This window comes from Liolophura sinensis, chromosome 1 (genome assembly GCF_032854445.1).
Source record: "Liolophura sinensis isolate JHLJ2023 chromosome 1, CUHK_Ljap_v2, whole genome shotgun sequence".
Taxonomy (NCBI): domain Eukaryota; kingdom Metazoa; phylum Mollusca; class Polyplacophora; order Chitonida; family Chitonidae; genus Liolophura; species Liolophura sinensis.
Window position 1 is genome coordinate 93,765,196 of NC_088295.1, and position 18,599 is coordinate 93,783,794.

At 45.3% G+C, this 18,599-nt stretch overlaps 1 protein-coding gene across 3 annotated transcripts in view; it reads right to left on the reverse strand.

Annotated features, from left to right (window-relative positions):
* Positions 1–18,599, reverse strand: part of LOC135462145 (neural cell adhesion molecule 2-like) — a 91,983-nt gene that overhangs the window by 6,964 nt on the left and 66,420 nt on the right. Inside the window, exons 17-19 of one of the 3 annotated variants that reach the window (XM_064739516.1) lie at positions 16,089–16,163; positions 4,065–4,278; positions 68–157 (exon numbers count right to left, since the gene is read on the reverse strand). In XM_064739516.1, coding sequence (XP_064595586.1) covers positions 68–157; positions 4,065–4,278; positions 16,089–16,163 — 379 coding nt within the window. The remainder of the gene's footprint in view (positions 1–67; positions 158–4,064; positions 4,279–16,088; positions 16,164–18,599) is intronic. The other 2 variants (XM_064739517.1, XM_064739519.1) reach the window with 2 other exon arrangements.

Sequence of the window (18,599 nt, forward strand, 5' to 3'; positions counted from 1 at the left end):
ACTGCATGCCACTAGCAAACTGCACATCTGTTGCTACTTTACGAAAGCTGTCTAAGGCATGGCTTACTCCTCCACTGTGTCTGCCTGGTTCTCCGCCCCAGTTCCCTTCGTGTCGTCCCCAGGTTTCTCCTTCTCCGCTAGGGGTTGTGTCTCCTTACTAAACACATACACACAATAGCATGAGGTAACGCTCTTACTAAACACATCACTAATCACTAAGTGATTTTTAGTGTTGTATCACCTTACTAAACACATACACACAATAACATAAAGTAAAACTGATTCTTAGTGATGTATCACCTTACTAAACACATACACACAATAACACGCATGGTCAAGGTAGCGAGGCGGGGAGCAGTTATAACAAACCACTTTAGTGTCAGGCTGATACATACACCGTGTGTAAGTTGTGTTGTTGGGATGAGTTCTTGTACCCCAGTGAACACGACCGTCACTCAACACGACCGTCACTCAAATTTCAGCCACCAAAGACGTTAGCTCTTTGAGTTCAAGACCAGTTCTGACCGGCTTCCACTCCGGTCGTACACAGGAAGGTCTGTCAGCAACTTAAGGGTGGTCGTAGGTTTTCCGCGGACTTTGTCTGGTTTCCTTCCACCATCATATTGCCTACCGTCGTATAAGTGAAATATTCTTGAGTACGGCGTAAAGCAACAACTGAGTAAATAAATAAAGGACTTGGTAGGGCAAAGCGGAGAATCGATAAGCTACGATAAGAAGGTGCAAATTTCAAAATCCCAGCACAGTTGTGTAAATTTTCAAATCGGAAGTATACATCCTGGTCGAAGCACTCCTAAAGGTTATAATGCTATAAAAAGAGATGGTTTCTATGTAATAACCCGGCTTAATTGCACTCTCGATCAAAACCCCCATTTTTTCATTCAAAGGAGACATTGTTATCAATTTACATCATGAACGTCAACGTTAACCAGAAACCTATCTTCACTAAAACTTTCATGTGGGTATTTCTACTGTACTTCATAGTAGGCCTACAGTTAACTAACCAAGTCGTTGTGGAGATTAGACTGCACTTCAGTGAAGAGTTCGAATTTATCATTGTGGCTCGTTCTTGTTTGGAGTCATACTTCTGTGTGAATAAAGATATAGGCCGTCTTGCATTAAATAAGTACTATAATGAATTAGAATGAATAATTACTAAGATGGTATTACGTTACGTGTAGCAATTAAATTTGTTACGAAATCATACGTGAATCCTGGTTAAGAGCAGAATTGGTCGTCTAGCTGTCATTAACACGTTATGCGTAGCAGAAGTATAAGGTTGAAAGTTACATTTGTCATATATTTATTTAATTGATTGGTGCATAAATGCGTGATCAAGAATGTTTCAGAAATTTGTTTGTAATAGGATGATTTCGCCCACTCTACAGTGTCTAATTAAACAAAATAGATATTTCAGTCTGACTGGAGTAGGCTACTATTTTTCGATTTTATGACGTATACATCTCTTCAGTGTATGTTTAGAGCTTTAGAGGTCTCCAAAATAACAAATAACGGGGCAGAAGAGCAAAATTGCACTGAAAAAAGAAGTGGTATTACGAGTGTGTCTGCAGTTGTCACTCACAAATATAACCAGTTTCGCTTCTTGAAGTGCACAGTTTCTTGCACTGAGATCGATCCCCGCCTTACCATACCAGGTCTTTTATTTAAATAAAGATTCACCAAATTTCAGATTCCTACCACCAACCAATACTAAATTATGGCGTAGTCAAGACTAATAAGACGAACAATAATGGAAGGAAAAGCCATCACTACATATACCCCAACAAAAATCCTGTTGCAGCCCCCACACCTCCCCTCTCACCCTTCACATCTCAGCTAAACAGAATTTTGCTGACCGAGCTGGGACTATTATGTATTAAATCCAGGGTCCGGCAATTTTAGTGTGTTGATTTCAACCGGCATCACATCCGGCCAGGTGTCTCAAGAACCCAACCTACACGCGGTGTATGTCTCAGCCTGACGCTCAAACGATTGCATTGACTGCTCTCAACCTTGATGCCTCGCTGCCTCGCTGCCTTGCTACCTCGCCCGTTACAAAGGTCGACTACATGTTAATCTCGTTACCTCGCTGCCTTGTTACCTCGCTTCGCTACCTCGTTACCTCGATTCACTACATCGTTACCTCGCTGCCTCGCCCTGTATTAGAAAGGCTGAGGTAGCGAGGTAGCTAGATGTCCTCTATCTGTTTCCATACACAATAGCATGAGGTAACCTTCTCACTAAACAAGGGGCCTCCGTGGCTCAGTCGGTTAGCGCGCTAGCGCAGCGTAATGACCCAGGAGCCTCTCACCAATGCGGTCGCTGTGAGTTCAAGTCCAGCTCATGCTGGCTTTCTCTGCGGCCGTAAGTGGGAAGGTCTGCCAGCAACCTGCGGATGGTCGTGGGTTTCCCCCGGGCTGTGCCCGGTTTCCACCCACCATAATGCTGGCCACCGTCGTATAAGTGAAATATTCTTGAGTACGGCGTAAAACACCAATCAAAAAAAAAAAAAAAAAAAAAAAAATCTCACTAAACACATAACACTGACTCTTAGGGTTGTATCTCTCTACTAACTACATACACACAATAAGTAATACTCGCTGCCAAGGGCATGGTCTCCTAACTAAACACATATGATACAGTAACATAAAGTAATATTGACTTTAAGGTGTTCATTCTCCTTACTAAACACATACATGTACACAATAACATAAAGTAACACTGACTGTTAGGATTTTGGTCTCCTTACTAAACACATATGACACTGTAACATGAAGTATCGTTGACTGCTGGTGGCTGGTTCTCCATACTAAACATATGCACAAAAATAACATAAAGTAAGAATGACTGCTACAGCTGTGTCTCCATACTAAACACATATGCCACAATTACACAAAGTGACACTGACTGCTAGGGTTGTGTCTCCGTACTAAACACCACGGTCTCCTTACTAAACACACAGCCCACGCTAAGAGATTGTGACGTTGACTGTTGTATTGTCTCTCCATATTATCACTCATTACGTACCTCACTTAGACACTATTTATTTCTACAGAAAATATTCCGCTGGAAATCACACATAGTAGCTCTGTCTATGTTAATAGAACCTGTTAGCTACGAGCTGTCTCATATTCCTTTTTTTTCAAACTGTTCAGATGGTTTGTCCATTTCTGGTTAGCCACGATCACAGGAAGAAGTTTTATCCCAAGAACGGCTTGCGTTTTGAACTAGCACCAAATGTTGTCTTATTCACTAACCCACAATATTTATTTAACAATTCATATGAAGACAAATTGATGTTAATGAAAGTAGATAGGGTAAATTCATGGAGGAGATTCGAAACGGCGATCTCACTTGTCAGCGACTAGTGGCCTTATCTGATGCAGTCTGAACAATTATGTCAAGAGGGAACCCTCTTTTATCCCCATGTATGTGCCTTACACCCCGATATGCATGTAGCTGTTCTATCCCCCATATAGCTGTTTTATCACTCGTGTAGCTGTTATATCACTCATACAACTGTCTTATCCCCTATATAGCTGTTTTATCACACATATAGCCTAGCTGTTATCATCCATATAGCTATTTTATCACCCACATAGCCCTTTTATCACCCATATAGCTTTTTACCCCATATAGCTGTTTTATCTCCATATTGTTTTGTCACCCATATAGCTGTTTTGTCACCAATATAGCTGTTTTATCCCCGATATAATTTAGTTGTTTTATCTCCCACATAGCTGTTTTATCACCCACATAGCTGTTTTATCACTCATATAGCTGCATTGTCCCTTGTACAGCTGTTTTGTCCCCTATACAGCTGTTTTGTCCCCTACCCAGCTGTTTTCTCTCCCATGTAGTTGTTTTGTCCCCCATGTAATTGTTTTGTCCCCGACACAGCTGTTTTGTCCCCCATGAAGTAGCTTTATCCTCCGTATAACGGTCTTATCCCCAATTTACATGTATCTGTTTTTTTTTTTAAATTAGCTATTACCCCCTCCTGCCGTAGCTGTCCTACGCGTCATACAAGGCATTTCTTCACTTACGCGTCTCCCTCTTCCATGGTAACATGACGGTCTCCATCGTCCGATGGCTTCCCGCACACGTTCTCTCGCACGCACATGATGATGCCACAGCGATTCTTGAAGTAGCAAGTGACGTCAACGAAGAGCAAGAGGATGAAGAAGATGATGATGACGAGTCCGACGATGGCACCGGTGGACAGTCCTTCGCGCTGTGTGATCGGGGATGTGTCGCCATCTGCAAGAACAGAAGTGATATGACTCATCTCCAGTCTTTATTTCATAATGTGCGAGTTCTTGTGTAGCAATTAAGGATAGATAGCTATAAGCCATGCCAAAAATCCAAGGATTTCGGTGACGTTAAGTTGTGAGTTTTTAAAACTGTTACAGAATTTAATGAGAAGAATGGTTGGCGAAATCAAAGTTGTTAAAACTGAGACACTGTCTCTTTGCGGACTTCAACTGTTGGGCGAATCATATTAAAACAGGAAGTGTCCAGAGGATTACCAATCTTTTTCAAAGTCAAAACCGATTTTTTGTTTTTCTGTATTAATGAGTACATATCACGTGAGCAAAATGAACTATCCTGTATGTAGGTGAATATAAAAAGGTAATATCACCTTGTGACGCCATCAGGCATTGTCAGCATGGGTCGTGAAGCCCATCTTACAGCTTTCACATTTGCTTCGTATGGGTATAAAAGTTTCAAGAAAGTCTTCAGGATCTTCCACTTACTGACCACTCAAGTTTTCAGTTTTGTTGATGGTAAATTTAAGAAAATCTAATGAAACCTGATCGGGTGAAATCGGGCAGCTTATTCAGCGACAATTTACTGTATTTGCTTAGGACACGTTCGTTAGTAAAATAAAAGCTGTTGTACATGATTACCTCCCTTGAACGCATATTCCCCGAAAAGCGTCAATCATCAAGTCGCCGTTTATGCGTACAATTTTTGGTATCTGGCGATTATATTTTAATATAATTTTGGCTGTGAGACACCAAATTATCCGTGGGCCTGTAAGTTATATTATAACAAAACCCGATATCACCAAATGATCGTGTGCATGCCATATGTGACATCCCACGGGAATCTCGGTGGGCCTGTTGTCATTCACTTACCTGTGGCGTCTGTTTAGTTCTTCTAATATATTTTGACAGAAGCAAAGTTTAGGGCTGCACTGTTAAGGGGACACAAATTCACGTAATTTACCATAACCCGCATACAATGTACCCTGCCCAATGAAAATCCACTGATACTTGTCCGCAATGAATACTGTCTATCAAGCCACGGGATGTTTTCCAGAGCCAGTTAAGCGGTAATTTATTAGTAAATTAGTTGGCAGAGCAGCCAGACGCTTGAATCCTGATATCATAGCATTTGTAAACTTTGAATCCTTATTTCAAAGAATTGGCAAAGTCTAATCCTAGATGGTGTCAAAACAGTCGTTAACTTAATCCTGATATCTGAGCTTCGTGAACTTGAAACCTGATGTCAGAACATTGGTGAACTTCAACTCTGATATCTCAGCATTCGTAAACATCACCCCTTGATGTACTCGTACGTCAGAACATTTGAGAACTTATTTCACGAGAGCGGAACATCCGTCAGCTTATGACGTTGTAGGGTTACTTCAGAACATCAATGACTTTGTACTGAAATGTTTGAATATTCATTCCGCCAGATGACATGATGCATATATATGCATACACCCAATCCTAAAAAAATTCAAAAACTTTAACTGAAAATCTATGCGTAAACGGACAATGCAGAATTATGTGTCTGTCTGTGTGGTCATATAAGCTGTGTCTGTCTGTGTGGTCATGTAAGTTGTGTCTGTCTGTGTGGTCATGTAAGCTGTGTCTGTCTGTGTGGTCATATAAGCTGTGTTTGTCTGTGTGGTCATATAAGCGGTGTCTGTCTGTGTGGTCATATAAGCTGTGTCTGTCTGTGTGGTCATATAAACTGTGTCTGTCTGTGTGGTCATGTAAGCTGTGTCCGTCTGTGTGGTCATATAAGCTGTGTCCGTCGGTGTGGTCATATAAGCTGTGTCTGTCTGTGTGGTCGTGTAAGCTGTGTCTGTGTGGTCATATAAGCTGTGTCTGTCTGTGTGGTCATATAAGCTGTGTCTGTCTGTGTGGTCATATAAGCTGTGTCCATCTCTGTGGTCATATAAGCTGTGTCTGTCTCTGTGGTCATGTAGGCTGTGTCTGTCTGTGTGGTCATATAAGCTGTGTCTGTCTGTGTGGTCATGTAAGCTGTGTCTGTCTGTGCGGTCATATAAGCTGTGTCTGTCTGTGTGGTCATATAAGTTGTGTCTGTCGGTGTGGTCATACAAGTTGTGTCTGTGTGGTCATGTATGCTGTGTCTGTTTGTGCGGTCATATAAGCTGTGGCTGTCTGTGTGGTCATATAAGGTGTGTCTGTCTGTGTGGTCATGTAAGTTGTGTTTGTCTGTGTGGTCATATAAGCGGTGTCTGTCTGTGTGGTCATATAAGCTGTGTCTGTCTGTGTGGTCATATAAACTGTGTCTGTCTGTGTGGTCATATAAGCTGTGTCTGTCTGTGCGGTCATATAAGTTGTGTCTGTCTGTGTGGTCATATAAGCTGTGTCTGTCTGTGTGGTCGTGTAAGCTGTGTCTGTGTGGTCATATAAGCTGTGTCTGTCTGTGTGGTCATGTAAGTTGTGTCTGTCTGTGTGGTCATATAAGCTGTGTCCATCTCTGTGGTCATATAAGCTGTGTCTGTCTCTGTGGTCATGTAAGCTGTGTCTGTCTGTGTGGTCATATAAGCGGTGTCTGTCTGTGTGGTCATGTAAGTTTTGTCTGTCTGTGTGGTCATATAAGCTGTGTCTGTCTGCGTGGTCATGTAAGTTGTGTCTGTCTGCGTGGTCATATAAGCTGTGTCTGTTTGTGTGGTCATGTAAGCTGTGTCCGTCTGTGTGGTCATATAAGCTGTGTCCGTCGGTGTGGTCATATAAGCTGTGTTTGTCTGTGCGGTCATATAAGCTGTGTCTGTCTGTGCGGTCATATAAACTGTGTCTGTCTGTGTGGTCATATAAGCTGTGTCCATCTCTGTGGTCATATAAGCTGTGTCTGTCTCTGTGGTCATATAAGCTGTGTCTGTCTGTGTGGTCATATAAGCTGTGTCTGTCTGTGTGGTCATATAAACTGTGTCTGTCTGTGTGGTCATATAAGCTGTGTCTGTCTGTGTGGTCGTGTAAGCTGTGTCTGTGTGGTCATATAAGCCGTGTCTGTCTGTGTGGTCATGTAAGTTGTGTCTGTCTGTGTGGTCATATAAGCTGTGTCCATCTCTGTGGTCATATAAGCTGTGTCTGTCTCTGTGGTCATGTAAGCTGTGTCTGTCTGTGTGGTCATATAAGCGGTGTCTGTCTGTGTGGTCATGTAAGTTTTGTCTGTCTGTGTGGTCATATAAGCTGTGTCTGTCTGCGTGGTCATGTAAGTTGTGTCTGTCTGCGTGGTCATATAAGCTGTGTCTGTCTGTGTGGTCATATAAGCTGTGTCTATATAAGTTGTGTCTGTCTGTGTGGTCATATAAGCTGTGTCTGTCTGTGTGGTCATATAAGCTGTGTCTATATAAGGTGTGTCTGTCTGTGTGGTCATATAAGCTGTGTCTGTCTGTGTGGTCATATAAGCTGTGTCTGTCTGTGTGGTCATATAAGCTGTGTCTATATAAGCTGTGTCTGTCTGTGTGGTCATATAAGCTGTGTCTGTCTGTGTGGCCATATAAGCTGTGTCTGTCTGTGTGGTCATATAAGCTGTGTCTGTCTGTGTGGTCATATAAGCTGTGTCTCTGTGTGGTCATATAAGCTGTGTCTGTCTGTGTGGCCATATAAGCTGTGTCTGTCTGTGTGGTCATATAAGCTGTGTCTGTCTGTGTGGTCATATAAGCTGTGTCTGTCTGTGTGGTCATATAAGCTGTGTCTGTCTGTGTGGTCATATAAGCTATAAATTAGTTAGGGTTAAATCATCAAGCGGCAAAGCAGCACAATTTTACCTTCATGCTCAGATATAAAGCTACACACTGCACTATTTATATTCGTCGCTTTTCTTCTTTATTTGTGTGGCTTGTGTGATGTTTATTTACATACAATACATAAATATATCACATGCATGCCTCAAGCATTATGCACAATATGTATAGTATGCATCAGATATCCTAAGCCGGGTCGGATAATAGTTGTTGCTGTGTATACTGTAGTATTTGTTGCCTCTGTCCAACTTTTTCCAGCCCTCTGGGTAGAGACACGCAATAACATGAAAATCCGCCACAGGTTAAGCCATTTGAACCTATCGTCTGTTAGGAGGCGCGAGAAACTGGACCAACAAACTTTACACTTTCAAAACCCTGAAGTGTTTGCTTCAGAACTTTTCCAGGCCAGGGAATTTAAAATAAATTTAAAATAATGTCTTGGCTAAGAGATGCTTAAATGAAAACTTCTGTTGAGCACATGGATTGAATTCAAACGATTTCTAACAGCCTCTATATCATCACATCCCAACACACACACACTCTGTATCATTACATCCTCACACACAAGCAGTATTACTACACCATCACATACATGCTGTATCATCACATCCTCACTTACACACAGTATCATCAAATCCCCCCCACACACACAGTATCATCACATCCTCACAGACACACTGTATCATCAAATCCTCACAGACACGATTTATCATTACATTATCATCACGTCCTCACACACACGCTGTATAACAACATCCTCACAAACACACACAGTATCATCACATCCTTACACACACATTGTATCATTATATACACACACACACTGTATCACCACATCCCACACACATGCTGTACCACCGCATCTATTCACACACGCACACACACTGTATAATTACATCCTCACACACACGCAGTATCATTACATCATCACACACACACTGTGTCATCACACCCTCACACACACGCAGTATCATTACATCCCCACACACATACGCTGTAACATCCCACCCCCACACATGCTGTATCATCACATCCTCACACACACGCAGTATCATTACATCATCACACACACACTATGTCATCACACCCTCACACACACGCAGTATCATTACATCCCCACACACATACGCTGTAACATCCCACCCCCATACATGCTGTATCATCACATCCTCACACACACGCAGTATCATTACATCCTCACACACACTGTATAATTACATCCTCACACACACACACTGTATAATTACATCCCCACACACACACAGTATCATCACATCCCCACACACATACGCTGTAACATCCCACCCCCACACATGCTGTATCATCACATCCTCACACACACACTGTATAATTACATCATCACACACACGCAGTATCATTACATCATCACACACACACTATGTCATCACATCCTCACACACACACAGTATCATCACATCCTCACACACACACAGTATAATTACATCCTCACACACACACTGTATAATTACATCCTCACACACACGCAGTATCATTACATCATCACACACACACTATGTCATCACATCCTCACACACACACTGTATAATTACATCCTCACACACACGCAGTATCATTACATCATCACACACACACTATGTCATCACACCCTCACACACACACAGTATAATCACATCCCCACACACATACGCTGTAACATCCCACCCCCACACATGCTGTATCATCACATCCTCACACACACGCAGTATCATCACCATCCCCACACACATACGCTGTAACATCCCACCCCCACACATGCTGTATCATCACATCCTCTCACACAAGCTGTATTATTACAACCTCACACACACGCTGTAACATCCACCCCCACCACACAGTATCATCACATCCCCCCACACACTATGTATTATTATATTCTAACACACGCTGTATTATCGCATCCCCCCGACACACTCTAATCATCAAACCCACACACACACACACACACACACACACACACACACACACACACACTGTATCATTAAATCTTCACGCACACGCTGTATCATCACAGTCTCACACAAATTCTGTATCATCACATCCTCACGCACACGCGTTGTATCATCACTTCCTCACACGCTTGCTGTATCATCACATCCCCACACATAGTCTGTATCATCACATCCTTACACGACTCTTTTACATGATACCACTACCTTACAACATCTTTAAACAACCTCATAAAACCAAAGTATAATCACACCCTCCCATAGCCTCGTACAACCACAGTATAATCACACCCTCCCACGTCCTCATACAACCACAGTATAATCACACCCTAATACAACCACTGCACAATCACACCCTCTCATTGCATAAGCACACCCTCCACGTCCTCATACAACCACAGTATAATCACACCCTCCCACGGCCTCATATAACCACAGTATAATCACACCCTCCCACGGCCTCATATAACCAAAGTATAATCACACCCTCCCAACTCCTCATACAACCACAGTATGATCATACCCTAATACAACCACTGCACAATCACACCCTCCCACTGCATAAGCACACCTCCCACGGCCTCATACAACCACAGTATAATCACACCCTCCCCACGGCCTCATAAAACCACAGTATAATCACACCCTCCCACGTCCTCATACAACCACAGTATGATCATACCCTAATACAACCACTGCACAATCACACCCTCCCACTGCATAAGCACACTCTCTCACGGCCTCATACAACCACAGTATAATCACACCCTCCCACGGCCTCATAAAACCACAGTATAATCATGCCATCCCACGGCCTCATACAACCACAGTATAATCACACCCTCCCACGTCCTCATACAACCACAGTATGATCATACCCTAATACAACCACTGCACAATCACACCCTCCCACTGCATAAGCACACCCTCCCACGGCCTCATACAACCACAGTATAATCACACCCTCCCACGGCCTCATAAAACCACAGTATAATCATGCCATCCCACGGCCTCATACAACCACAGTATAATCACACCCTCTCACGGCCTCATACAACCACAGTATAATCACACGCTCCCACGGCCTCATACACCCACAGCATACTCACACCCTCATCAACCACAGTATAATCACACGCTCCACGTCCTCATACAACTACAGTATAATCACACGCTCCCACGGCCTCATACACCCACAGTATAATCACACGCTCCCACGGCCTCATACACCCACAGCATACTCACACCCTCATCAACCACAGTATAATCACACGCTCCCACGTCCTCATACAACTACAGTATAATCACACGCTCCCACGGCCTCATACACCCACAGCATACTCACACCCTCATCAACCACAGTATAATCACACGCTCCCACGTCCTCATACAACTACAGTATAATCACACGCTCCCACAGCCTCGTACAACCACAGTATAATCACACCCTCCCACGTCCTCATACAACCACAGTATAATCATACCCTAATACAACCACTGCACAATCACACCCTCTCATTGCATAAGCACACCCTCCCACGGCCTCATACAACCACAGTATAAATCACACCCTCCCACGGCCCTCATAAAACCACAGTATAATCATGCCATCCCACGGCTCATACAATCACAGTATAATCACACCCTCCCACAGCCTCATACAACCACAATATAATCACATCCTCCACAGGCTCATACACCCACAGCATACTCACACCCTCATCAACCACAGTATAATCAAACCCTCCCACAGGCTCATACATCCACAGTAATCACGTCCTCATACAACCACAGTATAATCACACCCTTCCATGGCCTAATACATCCACAGTACAATCATATCCTCCCACAGCCTCATAAAAACCACAGTATAATCACACCCTCCCACAGCCTCATACAACCACAGCACCAATCACGTCCTCCCACGGCCTCTTTCACTGCAGTATTACAATACCATCATACAGCCGTTGTATTATTACAGTCTCGTACAACTGAGGTATCAGGACAATCTCATACAACCCGCTGATTGCCACCCATACCAAACAAGCCAAAAGCTCATGTACAAGCCACATGCGAATCATTTCCCAGTACAACACTATACACCAATATAACTGTACCCTGTCGTCTGAGCTCAAGCCATCTCTCCCAAGCCGTGTCTCCCAAGCAGGGTTTCCTCAGCTGGCAGTATGGCTACCGAAGACAAGGCGGCGTAGCCGAGCTGAGATGACGGGATGAGTTAGGCATGCTTCACAACATTCACTGTTACTAAAGGGCAGACTGTTCGATATATATGTGGCATTGTTTTGTATATGTGGGCTGGTAGAGAGAATCGGTGGTAGTAATGGAGGTACTGCTTCACAGACATGGGCCGTGAGAGTGTGTAGGTAGCTGGTAGAGAGAATCGGTGGTAGTAATGGAGGTACTGCTTCACAGACATGGGCCGTGAGTGTATGTAGGTAGCTGTTAGAGAGAATCGGTGGTAGTAATGGAGGTACTGCTTCACAGACATGGGGCCGTGAGTTTGTGTAGGTAGCTGGTAGAGAGAATCGGTGGTAGTAATGGAGGTACTGCTTCACAGACATGGGGCCGTGAGAGTGTGTAGGTAGCTGGTAGAGAGAATCGGTGGTAGTAATGGAGGTACTGCTTCACAGACATGGGGGCCGTGAGTGTATGTAGGTAGCTGGTAGAGAGAATCGGTGGTAGTAATGGAGGTACTGCTTCACAGACATGGGGCCGTGAGTGTATGTAGATAGCTGGTAGAGAGAATCGGTGGTAGTAATGGAGGTACTGCTTCACAGACATGGGGCCGTGAGAGTGTGTAGGTAGCTGGTAGAGAGAATCGGTGGTAGTAATGGAGGTACTGCTTCACAGACATCGGGCCCTGTGGTGTGTGGGGGGTCGTTGATAAGGTGAACCGGTGGAAGTAATGGAGGTATTGCTTCACAGACGTGGTGGTGTGTGGTGTGTGGGCATCGTTGATATGGAGAATCGGTAGTAGTAATGGAGGTGTGGCTTCACAGATGTGGTGGCGTGTGGTGTGTGTGAGCCGCTGATAAGGAAAAGCGGTGGTAATAACAGGGGTAGAGTTTCACAGACGCGGGACCGTGTGGTGTGTGAGGCTGTTGATAAGAAGAGCCGGTGATAGCAATGGAGGTACAGGTTCACAGACGCCAGGCCATGTGGTGTGAGGGGGTCGCTGATAGAGAGTATTGGTGGTAGTAATGGAGGTACTGTTTCTCAGCCGTGTGCTGTGTGGGGGCCACTAATAAGGTGAACCGGTTGAAGTAATGGCTGTTTATGAAGGGGGGAGGGGGGGGGGGGGGGGTTAAGGGACGGTGGTAGTCATGGAGGTAGTGCTTCACAGATGTGGTGGCATATGGTGTAATGGGTTCGCTGATGAGGGGACCCGGTGATGGTGAAGGAGGTACAGCTTCACAGACACGGCTTCTGTGTGGTGTGGTGTGTGTGGGTCGCTGATGACGAGAACTAGTGGTAGTAATGGAGGTGCGGCTTCACAGACGTGGGGGGGTGTGGTGTAAGGGGGTCGCTGATAACAAGAACTAGTGGTAGTAATGGAGTTGCAGCTTCACAGATGTGGGGAGGTGTGGTGTGAGGGGGTCGCTGATAACAAGAACTAGTGGTAGTAATGCAGGTGCTGCTTCACAGATGTGGGGAGGTGTGGTGTGAGGGGGGTCGCTGATAACGAGAACTAGTGGTAGTAATGGAGGTGCGGCTTCACAGACGTGGGGAGGTGTGGTGTGAGGGGGGTCCCTGATAACGAGAACTAGTGGTAGTAATGGAGGTGCGGCTTCACAGATGTGGGGAGGTGTGGTGTGAGGGGGTCGCTGATAACGAGAACTAGTGGTAGTAATGGAGGTGCGGCTTCACAGCCTTGGGGTAGGTGTGGGTGTGAGGGGGTCGCTGATAACGAGAACTAGTGGTAGTAATGGAGGTGCGGCTTCACAGACGTGGGGAGGTTTGGTGTGAGGGGGTCGCTGATAACGAGAACTAGTGGTAGTAATGGAGGTGCGGCTTCACAGACGTGGGGAGGTTTGGTGTGAGGGGGGCGCTGATAACGAGAACTAGTGGTAGTAATGGAGGTGTGGCTTCACAGCCTTGGGGAGGTGTGGTGTGAGGGGGTCGCTGATAACGAGAACTAGTGGTAGTAATGGAGGTGCAGCTTTCACAGACGTGGGGAGGTTTGGTGTGAGGGGGTCGCTGATAACAAGAACTAGTGGTAGTAATGGAGTTGCAGCTTCACAGATGTGGGGAGGTGTGGTGTGAGGGGGTCGCTGATAACAAGAACTAGTGGTAGTAATGCAGGTGCTGCTTCACAGATGTGGGGAGTGTGGTGTGAGGGGGGTCGCTGATAACGAGAACTAGTGGTAGTAATGGAGGTGCGGCTTTCACAGACGTGGGGAGGTTGTGGTGTGAGGGGGTCCCTGATAACGAGAACTAGTGTAGTAATGGAGGTGCGGCTTCACAGATGTGGGGAGGTTGTGGTGTGAGGGGGTCGCTGATAACGAGAACTAGTGGTAGTAATGGAGGTGCGGCTTCACAGCCTTGGGGAGGTGTGGTGTGAGGGGGTCGCTGATAACGAGAACTAGTGGTAGTAATGGAGGTGCGGCTTCACAGACGTGGGGAGGTTTGGTGTGAGGGGGTCGCTGATAACGAGAACTAGTGGTAGTAATGGAGGTGCGGCTTCACAGACGTGGGGAGGTTTGGTGTGAGGGGGTCGCTGATAACGAGAACTAGTGGTAGTAATGGAGGTGTGGCTTCACAGCCTTGGGGAGGTGTGGTGTGAGGGGGTCGCTGATAACGAGAACTAGTGGTAGTAATGGAGGTGCAGCTTCACAGACGTGGGGAGGTTTGGTGTGAGGGGTCGCTGATAACGAGAACTAGTGGTAGTAATGGAGGGGCGGCTTCACAGATGTGGGGAGGTGTGGTGTGAGGGGGTCGCTGATAATGAGAACTAGTGGTAGTAATGGAGGTGCGGCTTCACAGATGTGGGGAGGTGTGGTGTGAGGGGGTCGCTGATAACGAGAACTAGTGGTAGTAATGGAGGTGCGGCTTCACAGCCTTGGGGAGGTGTGGTGTGAGGGGGTCGCTGATAACGAGAACTAGTGGTAGTAATGGAGGTGTGGCTTCACAGACGTGGGGAGGTTTGGTGTGAGGGGGTCGCTGATAACGAGAACTAGTGGTAGTAATGGAGGTGCGGCTTCACAGACGTGGGGAGGTTTGGTGTGAGGGGGTCGCTGATAACGAGAACTAGTGGTAGTAATGGAGGTGTGGCTTCACAGCCTTGGGGAGGTGTGGTGTGAGGGGGGTCGCTGATAACGAGAACTAGTGGTAGTAATGGAGGTGCAGCTTCACAGACGTGGGGAGGTTTGGTGTGAGGGGGTCGCTGATAACGAGAACTAGTGGTAGTAATGGAGGGGCGGCTTCACAGATGTGGGGAGGTGTGGTGTGAGGGGGTCGCTGATAATGAGAACTAGTGGTAGTAATGGAGGTGCGGCTTCACAGATGTGGGGAGGTGTGGTGTGAGGGGGTCGCTGATAACGAGAACTAGTGGTAGTAATGGAGGTGCGGCTTCACAGCCTTGGGGAGGTGTGGTGTGAGGGGGCCGCTGATACGGGGGGCCGGTGGTAGTAATGGAGGTACTGCTTCACAGACATGGGGTGGTGTGGTGTTGGGGGCCGCTGATAAGGGGAGCCGGTGGTAGTAATGGAGGTACCGGTGCTGCTTCACAGACGTGGGGTGGTGTGGTGTTGGGGGCCGCTGATAAGGGGAGCCGGTGGTAGTTATGGAGGTACCGATGCTGCTTCACAGACGTGGGGTGGTGTGGTGTTGGGGGCCGCTGATAAGGGGAGCTGGTGGTAGTAATGGAGGTAATGGTGCTGCTTCACAGACATTGGGTGGTGTTGTCCGATAAGGGGTTTCCATGTTTATGATGTCAAACAGATACCGAGATCTGGAGGCATGAAGCTGGTTGTACAATGATGCATTGAGGAACACAGGCAAACATGATGGATGTATATACATGATGGTACAATGATCTAATTTGCATGTTGAGCATGCGCCGTGCGTGTTACCTTGAGCCTCCTTGGAGTTCCGGTTTGGTGCGGGCTGATCGGAAGTCTCGGAGCTGGGCCTCTCTAATTCCTTGGCTAGTATTACAAGAAATATGGGTTAGGATTCGGGACGTCAAAGCGTTGGTGTGGTCTCTCGCTGGACAATTGAGTTGGCCAGGCATGCACACATAGAACAACTAGTGAGAGGTTATTAAGCCCCTCCCTCAAACAAACCCTACCCGTGCAGATCCTTACTCCCTCCCTCCCTCCCTGAACGTACCCATCCACAAGAAAACAACCAACAGTACTCAAACACAAGACAGTGGAAGTATTGTTACTGGAACTCTTAAAGGCAAAGAAAACACTAAAATGAAGTAAATATCTTATTCATCCATTTAACACTGCCCAGGAAAATTGTTCGATATTATAAAAAATATATCGAACATGTGTTTAAAATATCTTAAACACATGATAAGTCGAACTATTTTCTGGGCAGTGTTTGATGGTCTTTCACCTTACATAAATTTCACGATGGTGTTTTATTTGCCTTTCACAGAAATGAATGTTAAATAACGCACGCTCAATGAATGAAACACACATATGTATACCATGACAATCACACAACTTCTCACCACACGACTACTTATACCGTAAATGAAACACAGTTTCCATGTTTTACTCGGATACACACAGGACATGACATCATCATGGGAACACCTACCTGGTCACTTCGGGTTTGTATATTCCTGTGTGATAACGTGCGAGTATTATGGGCAGTGATATGCAGGAAGCTACATGAGAAATCTCTTCTTCTTCATATGTATGCGTATATGCTTGGGGGTTTACGTCGTGCTTTACAATGAAATCTCTTCCTTCGAGATTCTACATGGAAACATTTTTGACATGCAGTGTAATTAAATCTGTATGGTAATTATCTGGTTATCTCAACTGCTCCCCAGGGAAGCAAACTTACCTCCCCACTCTCTCCCCGTCCCCGCCACTATCACTAAAAGCCCACAATTCTCACAAAACTGAGCAATGACACCATGGGACAAAAATTAGACTACGAACATGCCACTAGATTGACCCCACTCACAGCCTTACAACACCGTTCTCATGGCATAGCCTGGCTTAATCTTAGCGGTGAAGATATGGAGACAAGATGTGATCGACAAAATACACGTCATTTGTCAACTGATTAGTAGTCGTGATGTGAACGTCACTGGGAGAATGAACCCTACATGAGGACGCACAGTTGTGTCATCTGTGTCATCAACTTTCAGCATGAACCCTAAATGAGGACGCACAGTTGTGTCGTCATGTGTGTCGTCATCAACATTCAGCATGAACCCTACATGAGGACGCAGTAGTGTCATCATGTGTGTCATCATCAACATTCAGCATGAACCCTACATGAGGACGCACAGTTGTGTCGTCATGTTATAACTTCCAGCATGAACCCTACATGAGGACGCACAGTTGTGTCGTCATCAACATTCAGCATGAACCCTACACGAGGACGCACAGTTGTGTCGTCATGTTATAACTTCCAGCATGAACCCTACATGAGGACGCACAGTTGTGACGTCATGTTATAACTTCCAGCATGAACCCTACACGAGGACGCACAGTTGTGACGTCATGTTATAACTTCCAGCATGAACCCTACACGAGGACGCACAGTTGTGACGTCATGTTATAACTTCCAGCATGAACCCTACACGAGGATGCACAGTTGTGACGTCATGTTATAACTTCCAGCATGAACCCTACATGAGGACGCACAGTTGTGACGTCATGTTATAACTTCCAGCATGAACCCTACACGAGGACGCACAGTTGTGACGTCATGTTATAACTTCCAGCATGAACCCTACACGAGGACGCACAGTTGTGACGTCATGTTATAACTTCCAGCATGAAGCGTGAATGGAGTGACAAAAACTCCACAAGTAAAGCTTTACTTTATCTGAATCTAACAAAGGTTGAAAATGATACGCCACGCAGTGCATAGGTTATATAGTCATTACATTTCATAGACCTATCAATAAAAAACGTTTCCCATATGCCAATTGATTATGTGAAAACACTAAAGTTTCATTAGTTTGCGTGACGCAGAATAACGCATCATACCCGTAATCTTATCTTACTCTGTACCCTTCAGGACTAAACATAAAATTTAATTTACATTTATGAATATTGAATTTGGTTAATACTCAAGCAAGAGTGCAGTTTACTGACAATTCCATTAGCATCATTTCTCATCCACACGTATAAATGTTCAATTAAAACCCCACCCTTCCATGACGTAGAGCGTTTGGTCAACGGCATTATTCATTCAGCATCGGGTAGTATCTAATACGGGTTTTCGTGAAGGGAACCAAGTATATATTTGCTTATCAACAGCAGGTATAACTGGTCGGTTATTGAAGTTAATGGTTAATCTACGAAGTTCATGGACACACTGGTGTAAACAATTTATCCTCTAAAAGTTAATTGAGTTTTTCTTTTTTTGGCTGAAGCAGTAGTATC